The 9601-nt window shown below is 50.5% G+C and overlaps 2 protein-coding genes across 6 annotated transcripts; one reads left to right on the top strand and one right to left on the bottom strand.

The window, feature by feature from the left end:
• Nucleotides 1–88: 88 nt before the first annotated feature.
• Nucleotides 89–2297, top strand: NDUFA2 (NADH:ubiquinone oxidoreductase subunit A2; the record flags this gene model as incomplete). The annotated part of the gene is given in 3 exon segments (NM_001133177.1): nucleotides 89–211; nucleotides 332–438; nucleotides 2000–2297. Coding segments are annotated over 3 exon segments (312 nt in total). The 3' UTR covers nucleotides 2104–2297.
• On the bottom strand, nucleotides 2267–8280 carry TMCO6 (transmembrane and coiled-coil domains 6). Of its 5 annotated transcripts, none has more exons than XM_054555970.2 (12): nucleotides 8049–8280; nucleotides 7810–7922; nucleotides 5889–6004; nucleotides 5616–5799; nucleotides 5250–5354; nucleotides 4998–5083; nucleotides 4628–4762; nucleotides 3992–4103; nucleotides 3697–3883; nucleotides 3469–3563; nucleotides 2923–3090; nucleotides 2267–2678 (listed from the first exon to the last, which is right to left on the bottom strand). In XM_054555970.2, the coding sequence occupies exons 1-12, from the start codon at nucleotides 8131–8133 to the stop codon at nucleotides 2565–2567; spliced, it is 1500 nt and encodes a 499-aa protein (XP_054411945.1). In that variant the 5' UTR covers nucleotides 8134–8280; the 3' UTR covers nucleotides 2267–2564. The 5 variants fall into 5 exon arrangements, with proteins under 5 accessions (XP_054411945.1, XP_009239388.1, XP_002816015.1 ...); XM_009241113.4 differs by having other exon boundaries at nucleotides 4628–4747; XM_002815969.5 differs by having other exon boundaries at nucleotides 4628–4744.
• Nucleotides 8281–9601: the final 1321 nt, after the last annotated feature.

The following is a 9601-nucleotide window of genomic DNA, read 5'->3' as shown; positions in this document are numbered from 1 at the left end:
CCCCGCCCCTGCCTCATGCAGCCTATGGCCTAGGCTTTGGGGTCCGCTGTTGGTCAGACCGGAGCACTTGGCCCGAAGAGCTGGAATTGGCGACTTCGGTTTTAGCAAGGATGGCGGCGGCCGCAGCGAGTCGAGGAATCGGGGCAAAGCTGGGCCTGCGTGAGATTCGCATCCACTTATGTCAGCGCTCGCCTGGCAGCCAGGGCGTCAGGTGAGGCGCGGCGTGGTGAGGCGGGCGGGCTTCGGGACGCCGGGGTCATGTCCTTGACCTCCCTGAAGTTGAGGGAAGCCCGCGCCCACAACACGCGCGGCGCTCTCTCCGGCCCCGCAGGGACTTCATTGAGAAACGCTATGTGGAGCTGAAGAAGGCGAATCCCGACCTACCCATCCTAATCCGCGAATGCTCCGATGTGCAGCCCAAGCTCTGGGCCCGCTACGGTGAGTGCGGGACGCCAGGGGTCTGGGGCTCCGGTAGGGGAACAAGGGTTTGAGAAGAGAAGGGACTGCCTAAGGTCGTGCGGAAACCCGTGGAGACACTAGAACTCGGACTTCAGCCTTGCTGTTGATCTTGTTTCCATGAAGAAATTTATATTCGCAGGGTTATATGATGCGTTGTATTCCGGGCAACATAAGTATGGAGGCTGACCGAATCTTGCGTAGGGACCAGGAGCTGACGTTTTTGTAGTTAAGAATGGGCTTCAGACAGGAGAGAAGCTAGTCAATATAGTTTCTCCAAATAACGTGTAGCCAGTGTCAGTCCAGGTAGTGTGTGAGAATCTCAGTAATTTTGAGCGTGTAGAGCTGGGCCCTGTGCTGAGTGCTTCCCTGCCTAACTCATTTAATCTTCATTAGTTAGGAGGAAGCGTGTTCTTCTTTTCTCATTGTAGAGATTAGAAAACGGAATCAAAACTTTGTGGAACACATCTAAAGTAATGCAGCTAGAGTTTAACAGGATTGAGCCTTTACATTTATTCCCCTTCCCTAGAATGCACTTACCCCTCTAAGACTGGCATGGCAATGTATTGCAAAATGAAATTTTCCTATCATGTTGCCTAACACATTGTAGGTATGCAATAAATGTTTATACATACTGAATAACAGGATTTTAATCACAGCTTTTAACTATATGGTGCCCTGGGAATGTCGGGAGGAGGTGGAGGAGAGTGACCACCTTAAGCAGATTGGTTCTCAGAGTAGACATCTGTGAGACCCAGTAGACATTAGACATGCACTAATAATTGGAGAAGGAAAAAAGGTTCTCCTTCCAAAAGCCAGTAGACTACAGGAGGAGATAGACACGAGTAACTTTAGTGTATTGTGCTGGGTATTATGTTAGATAGCCTATGGGAGCCTAGAGAATGGGTACCCAGCTGGGTGCGGTGGCTCATGCCCGTAATCCCAGCACTTTGGGAGGCTGAAGCAGGTGGATTACCTGAGGTCAGGAGTTCGAGACCAGCCTGGCCAACATGGTAAAACCCCGTCTCTACTAAACATACAAAAATTAGCTGGGCGTGGTGGCAGGCACCTGTAATCCCAGCTACTCAGGAGGCTGAGGCAGGAGAATTGCTTGAACCCAGGAGGTGGAGGTTGCAGTGAGTGGAGATCGTGCCACTACACTCCAGCCTGGGTGACAGAGCAAGACTCCATCTAAAAAAAAAAAAAAAAAGAGAGAGAAAATGGGCACCCAGCGGAGGCTGTACCCATGCAATACACTGCTCACCATAGTTAATAATAAATGCCTACAGTGCCCCCGAAAGCTTCCCTGAAACAACCCATTGTGGCCATCCAGAATCAGCCAAAATTCTATTTGGACTTGGGCTTCCTAGATGTGTTTGAGACCTATTGTATTAATTCTAGGCATACCAAATGTATTTTGATCATATCTCTTTAATACTCTTCCCATCTTAACAAGACTAAGATAAAGACAAAGATCTTTTGTTTTACTTTGGTAGCCTCCACGGTGCAGAATAGATAAAGACACCTCCCTCTCTCTCCTCAGCATTTGGCCAAGAGAAGAATGTCCCTTTGAACAACTTCAGTGCTGATCAGGTAACCAGAGCCCTGGAGAACGTGCTAAAGCCTGAAGCCTCCACTGAGGATTAAGAGCAACAGCCCCAGAGCCTGGGCTCTGCTGGACTTAGTATAATGTGAAAAAAATGTGTTCTCCTATTCCTCATAAAGCTTGTGCTGTAAAATACTTTCTCAGGGTGTTCTTGTCCTCATCTACCCTCTACCCCTTACTGTGTAACCACTGAGGCAAAGTAGCTTAATATAAAAATAAAACTTTATTCTGTCTCATCAAAAGCTACCAGCTGCTGAAGGAAAAATGAAGGGTTGGGGCAGGGATTCTAGGGCCCCAGAGTAAGTAGACCACACTGAGTCCCTTTTGGTCCTCCTGCCTAGATAGTGCTGAGTCAAAGAGGAGGAGCTGGGACCCAAAGGTCTTGGCTTAGGTGTGGGAGCAGAGAACATGAGACCTCATTATGGTCCTAAATCTCCAAAAGCTCTACTGGACAAACAAGCTTGATGTTAGAGAGGGGAATGACTGACATTGAGAAACAAGATCACCCTTGAAGAGCTGTCTGCTGGAGAGCATACACACGATCCTGGAGCTGGGCCTCTTCCTGATGCCTTTCCAGGGCCTGCAGCCCTGACTGCTGCAGGAAGACCTGAACAGCCTAGGGGCAGGGAAGAAAATTCAACACACCTGGTCTCTGTGTCCTAAGACTCAATTCCCACAGCCTCATGGGTCAGCCCACTTTAGAGGGTGCATTCCCCCACAAGAGGATGAAGGTTCTGACATGGAACCTATATAGGTTAGCCAGGCCCAGAGAAACAACTATAGTTAGGACTGGATGGGAAGGGAGCCACTGTGTGGCTTCAGAACAGGGGTGACTGAGGACGTGGGCCAGAAACCTATACCTCTGGCTGATACAGGAACAGCAGATGCAGCAGCTCCAAACTCTGGCCTACTACTTCAGTGTCAGAAAAGGCTAGTGTGTGCAGCAAGGCGGGAAGCAGGGGCCCTGGCCACAGCCGCTGGCAGTAAGCAGGACCCTTTTCTGCAACATTGCACAGAACTGTGAGCACCTGCAGATAGACACATATATAGTCTACAAAGAATGAAACACAAAGATTATAACAATAGCTAAAATATATGACATGGTGACCACATGCCCAGGCACCATGCCAAGCTCTTCTACATGCATGTTCTCATACTCCTACAACTACCCTATGATGCAAGATTATCCCCAGTTATAAGTGAGAAGACTGAAGCTTAAGGTGGTTAGTTGATTTGTCCAAGGATAAATAATCCAGTTTAAGGGACACACACCTAGATTGGTTGGGCCCTGAGGCCACACACCACCACCTGCTGGCTCTCCACTAAGGGTACATCTGAGGGCTCAGGACTGCTGTCCCATACAATCCGACTACCAGATCTTGGATTCAAGTAACCCCAATACATACCATTACGCTCACCACATTAGATACTGGCAACAGCTGTAAGAGAGGCTCAATCAGATCCAGGGAGAGCAAGGAGGTACAGAAACTAGGACTGATTGCTGGAAGAGAAGTACCAGGGTGAAAAACTGCTTTCCCCCACCACCCCTGTCAATACTACCCACCTCAGCCTAGGCCATGAGGAAATATCCCCATTATCCAAATGCCCAGGCCTGGGCAGATTATGGTGCGTACCAGTGAGGTTGTTGAGGAGCCAGAGGCCCTCAGGGAGCAGACTGGGCTGTTTCTGGAAAAAGAACTGCAGAAGGATAAATAAGGCTGCCACAACACGCTCATCTCTGAGCTGCATTTGCCCTCCCACAGTCTCCACTGCTGCCTCAGTTAGCAGGTTGCTTAGACATCGAAGCACGGGGCATGCCAGCTGCAAAGACAAATTGGGGCATCAGGTGTAAGAAGGAAGGAAGAGGTTACCTGCATTCCAGAGTATCAGGAAACAGCTCCCAGAATTTCACCTGACATCTTCACCTACCAGCTCCAGTCCTGCATCCTCAGTTCTCTGGACAGCCCCAGCCAAGTCCAACAGCAGCAACCCCAGAGTAGACAGAGCCCCATGGCCAATGAGCAGAGGATTGCTGACCTGGCTGGGCAACAGGAAGCAAGCAGTCCCTATGTATATAGTCAATTCCACCTTTAAGAAGAGAAGCAGTTGGCTGGGCGTGGTGGCTTATGCCTGTAATCCCAGCACTTTGGGAGGCTGAGGCGGGTGGATCACCTGAGGTCAGGAGTTTGAGACCAGCCTGGCCAACATGGTGAAACTCTGTCTCTATTAGAAATACAAAAATTAGCTGGGCATGGTGGCACGCACCTGTAGTCCCAGCTACTCAAGAGGCTGAGGCAGGAGAATCGCTTGAACCCGGGAGGCAGAGGTTGCAGTGAGCTGAGATCGCACCACTGTACTCCATCCAGCCTGGGTGACAGAGTGAGACTCTGTCTCAAAAAAAAAGAGAAACAGCTAAGGTCTGTGGGTCTCCTGGGCTCCAAAAAGAGAAGACAGTGGAGGGAGGAAAACTCACTATAGCAATTCCACACACAAGTTCAAAGAGTTGAATGTCATGGAAGGGAGCCCCAGGGAAGATCTGTGGTACTTTCCCAATTGCCCTGTTACCTGCAGATGATGTAATGAAGGCACCAGGCAAACTCCACAGCGACCCCAGGGTTCAGCTTTGGGCCAGGTTGCAACATTTGTAGCATGTGCTGAGGGAGAGTGGAGGCCAAGATGGAGCTGCTGGCAGAAGCAGGGCTGTAAGTAGGAACCACGAAGATGCCAGTGGCTCTTACCAAACCCTGATAGCAGGTGGGAAAGTGTCCAAACCCAAAGCCCTGCCCAGATGGGAAAGTGTCCAAACCCAAAGCCCTTCCTAGCCAGACACATGAATTTAAAATATGCAACAGCTTTGGAAATCATTCAGGCATCCAGGAGCTATACTACTGAGTGGGTCACCTCTGGCTGCACATCTAAAGACAATTTTACTCACGGAATGATCTTCTCTGGAGCTTCCTCAGCCTGTAGAAGCTGGGACAAGGCATATCCGAGAGCTTCCAGCACAGCCACATGGGGGGACTGGAAGTAGACAGGGTAAGGATCTGACTGGAAGCTGGGTCATAAGGTCTTCAGAGATTTTCAGCCCCTTGGCACAGGGCAGAGGCTGGAGCTACCTAACCAAAGTAGATGGAGCATGTGGGGAGGAGCAAAGGAAGGGTTGCCCAGGGAAGAAGAAAGGAGTCACCTGGATGCAGGCAGCCAAGGCTGGAACAATGCCCTGTGGCAGGAGCTGCCTTCTCACAGCCTCACTCTCCACGATCAGGTTACCCAGTGTATACAGACACAGCTCCTGAGAACAGGCAACAAAAGCACTGGGCTTGGCCTGTTTGATGCCAGGCTGGGTGTGGGGAGATGGGGAGGGGAGGTGATGGGGACGCTGGAGCAGCTATCCTTGAGGCTCACAAGAGGGTGGGGAGATGATGGGTGTAGCCATGGCTGTAGGCATAAGGGCAAACATGTTTTCTTCCTCCTACCTGCCAGCTCAAACTGGTCCCAAAAGCACAATTTTAAAATCTAAACCAAGAACAAGATAGGAAGGGACAGGGCTTACTATGAAGTCTGAGCTGTGACCGGAGAGGTAGGTGAGGAGGTAGGAAGTGGCTGGCAGGCAGGCCTCAGCAACGGTGGACTGCTCGGAGTGAGAGAGCTCATGCAGGCACCGAGCCGCCTCAAGCTGCAGCAGGGCCTGGTTGCTGGTCAGGAGCCCGACCAGGGTCCGCATGCTGCCCTCCAGCCTATGTGAGTGAGTACCAGAGCCCTGCTTAGCTTGTGGTCCATCCCTCAGAGCCCCAACTCCTCCCTCCCCCACACCATCCACACTGACCGGATGAAGGTTTGCTGTGTTTCAGGGTGTTGCAAGCCTCGACGAAGGCTGACCAGAGCCCCCTCTCTCTCCTTTTCCTCTGTCCCCCGCTGGGCTTGCCGCAGGAACTGCTGCACCTGGAGTTCAGGGCAGGGAAAGGAGAACACATAGTTCCCAGAAAGCAAGTCCTAAGTCTCTCTCTGCCCACTTCACCTGTGAGCCTTCCAATATCACACCTTCAGAACTTGTCATTCACACTAATGCAACTAATAAGCATCTACCTTGCAGTGGAGTGGACAGAGAATCAGAACTGAGTTCTAATACCATACCTGCCACTTACTCCACATGGGACCTGAACCTAAGTTTCCTCACCTGAAAATGAGAATAACAATATCCATCCTGCCTTCATACAGGGTTCTTTCAAAGATATTTAAACCTCTCAGCCTGGCAAAACCTACTCCTCCAGCCATTCTCCCCATGCAACCTACACTCTAACAACAATTAGCATAACATGAGCTTTTTTTTTTTTTTTTTTTTACACTTCCGAGCTTTTGCACATGCTATTCCTTCTGCCTGGATACTCTCTCCAGCTTCCCACTCTCTTCAGATTTCTGCTCCTCATTCCCTCTGGGAAGTTAGCTCTTTTTGAGAGACTTAGGAGTTTCTCTTGTTCCTCATGTTTCCTTCCCTTGTGACATCTGTCTTCTTCACCGGGCTGTGAGCACCTCAAAGAAAGGGACTCTATCCTTTCATCTTTGTGTACCTCAGTGACCAGCACAGTGTCCTGGCATAAAGTAAGCATACAATGGAATAGCATGACCTAGGAATAAGTTGATAATACATATGTCAACATAGTATGTACGGTAAACTATGTACATAAACATAATATACAGGGGATACTCAATGCTTGCTGAATAAATCCTTTCATTCACTCATTCAATAAACACTGAGTACTTAACTATATGCCAGATAACGTGCAGGCAACCGAGTTTGCAATGACAACACAGGATCTAGGTTTTCCTGCAATTAAAGTCTAGTTGGAGAAATAACAATAAACAAACCATTAGATAATGATTAATATTCTACAAGAAACAAGTAGGTGGCCGGGCAGAGTGGCTCACGCCTGTAATCCCAGCACTTTGGGAGGCCAAGGCGGGTGGATCACGAGGTCTGGTGTTCCAGCCCAGCCTGACAAACATGGTGAAACCCTGCCTCTACTTAAAATACAAAAATCAGTGGTGGCGCGCGCCTGTAATTTCAGCTACTCGGGAGGCTGAGGCAGGAGAATCGCTTGAACCCGGGAGGCGGATGTTGCAGTGAGCCGAGATCATGCCACTGCACTCCAGCCTGGCGACAGAGCAAGACTCTGTCTCAAAAAAAAAAAAAAAAGAAAAGAAAAAAAATAGGCTCTCAAGACAGAATACCAAAAGAAACGCACGTTAGACGTAGCGAATGCCAACGGCTTGAGACACGAGTCCGATATATCGTTGCAGGAACTAAAAAGAGGACGGTGGGTAGGATGAGAAAACTGATAAAATTTGAGTTAGGAAGAGGCTAGACCATGCTATGCTTTGCAAGGCACAGGAAAGATTTTGGTCTCCACATGTTTTTAAAGGACGTATTGACGGAGACAAGCATAGATGCAGGGTGACCTTTTAGGAGACTGCAGTAGTATCCAGAGAGGAGGTGGTGGTGGCAGCTTCGATGGTGAGGCATGTAAAGACTCCAAAGCTCTTCAGAAGGTAAACAACTTGATGATGGATCGATATGGGGTTGTGGGTCAAAGAGTTGTGCAGGATGATTCCCCTGTTTCTGGCTTGACCCACTGGATGCATGGAAGTGTAGAGTGGATTCCGTTCAGGTTTGGGGCAGACCTCGAGTACTCCCGGGAGTCCGGCGCCAGCGGGCGTGGACTCCAGCGCACCCTGCCTTGCCCCCTCACCTCGGTTTCCCCGAGGATCGCAGCCACACATCCCTCTCCAGCTTCCTCTGGGGTGTCGTCTCTCAGCAGCCTCTTGCTGACCAGCTGCTGCTCCCTCCGCGCCTTCCGCAGTGCTGGGGGCAGAGGAGCCGGCTGAGCGTGGGAAGAACGACCAGAACCCAGAACCCGCGGCTCCGAGCCTGGGGTCTCAACCTATCTCCGACCGCCATATACCCCCGCGCTCCCTCGGCCGCCCACACCTGCCTCCCGCTCCCGCCGGCGGCGCCGTAGCTCCTCCACCCCGCAGACCGTGGGCCTGAGGCGGCCCTGACGTCGGCTCCACATGGTGGAGGAGGAGGAAAGCCGAAGGAAACAGCGGCCACAACGCTCCCAGGGGCGTAGAAGATGGCACCGACTGCGCAGCCTCAGCACAGGGCGGGACCAGGCGGGGAGGGCGCGAGGAGCCGGGTGGGTGCTGGGTGAGGGCGGGGCTCGACGAGTGGACGCCTCGCGGGGACGGTGGGCGGGGCGAGGGCTAGAGACTCTGCAACACCAGACCAGAGCCAGAGGCGCCGCTCTGCCTCTGATTGATTTCCTGTTTTAACAATTCTAGGGAAAAAAGTCTCTCATCCCTGACCTCGAGTGCCCCAAGCCAGCAGTGTCACAATCTACTCAGCAAACACAACTTCCCCACCCACAATAGGCTCTAGATGAACGTTCAAAACAACCCCGAACTCCAGGAAGCGCCACGATGCCGTTTCACCATTAATGTGGATCTCACTGATGAGAGCTGCCAAAAACGCTTGAAGCGTCATTGAATTGTCAACGAAAAGAGTCCAACTCTGTAAAATATTTGAAAAGACTTATTCTGAGCCAAATATGAGTGACCATGGCCCTTGACACAGCCCTCGGGAGGTCCTGAGAACATGTGCCCAAGGTGGTCCGGTACAGCTTGGTTTTACATATTTTAGGGAGATATGAGACTTCAATTCATTCAAGAAATACACTGGTTGGGCCGGGCCTGGTGGCTCACGCCTGTAATCCGAGCACTTTGGGAGGCCGGGGCGGGTGGATCAACTGAGGTCAGGAATTTGAGACCAGCCTGGCCAACATGGTGAAACCCCATGTTTACTAAAAATACAAAAATTAGCCGGGCGTAGTGGTGGGTGCCTGTAATCCCAGCTACTCGGGAGCCTGAGGCAGGAGAATCGTTTGAACCCGGGAGGCGGAGATTGCAGTGGGCCGAGATCGCGCCCCATTGCCTGGGGTACAAGAGCGAAACTCCGTCTCAAAAAAAAAAAAAAAAAGAAAGAAATCTGGGATATGATGAGGTTTCTCTTCAAATAATTAGATCAATCTTTTATTCTTTAATTCATAGTACTCCCCCCAACCCCCAAACACTTTTGTTTTCCTTTTTCTCCTTTTTGCCTTCGTTAGATGCCGAGGCACGCCACAGTACCAGACTTTATCAGAACCAGCTCACATTCCTTTCCTTATTTGGAAAGAGGACTAACTTTCTAGTTCATTACAGGCACCCCTTCCCCTTTCCTCTCCACTTTCTTTTACCTGCCCACATTACCTAAAAAAATCAAATGTTTAGCCGACCGGGATTAGTTTAGATTGTATGACCCGACCCCGGCCAATGGGGAAAGGGTACAGGGGCAGGACTTGCGTCAGGAATAAAGGCTCTTGTGCCCCTTTGTTCAGGTGTGCTCTCATGGCGACTGGCCAAGCAGACACCCCTCTGCGCAGAAGTAAAATTGCTTTGCTAATAATCCTTTGTTCGAGTGTTCAATTTCCCTTAGGATTTTGA

This window comes from Pongo abelii, chromosome 4 (assembly GCF_028885655.2).
Source record: "Pongo abelii isolate AG06213 chromosome 4, NHGRI_mPonAbe1-v2.0_pri, whole genome shotgun sequence".
NCBI lineage: Eukaryota > Metazoa > Chordata > Mammalia > Primates > Hominidae > Pongo > Pongo abelii.
Note: the sequence above shows the minus strand (reverse complement) of the source record. Positions and strands in the feature narration are given on the sequence as shown.

Excerpts from the sequence above, each read along its gene's own strand:
- TMCO6 (XM_054555970.2), bottom strand. The coding sequence starts at position 8,133 with ATGTGGAGCCGACGTCAGGGCCGCCTCAGGCCCACGGTCTGCGGGGTG. Across the intron at positions 5,355-5,615 it reads GTCACAGCTCAGACTTCATA|GAGCTGTGTCTGTATACACT; the intron begins GTAAGCCCTGTC and ends GCCTGTTCTCAG. Across the intron at positions 2,679-2,922 it reads TGTTCCTGTATCAGCCAGAG|GCTGTTCAGGTCTTCCTGCA; the intron begins GTATAGGTTTCT and ends CCCTGCCCCTAG.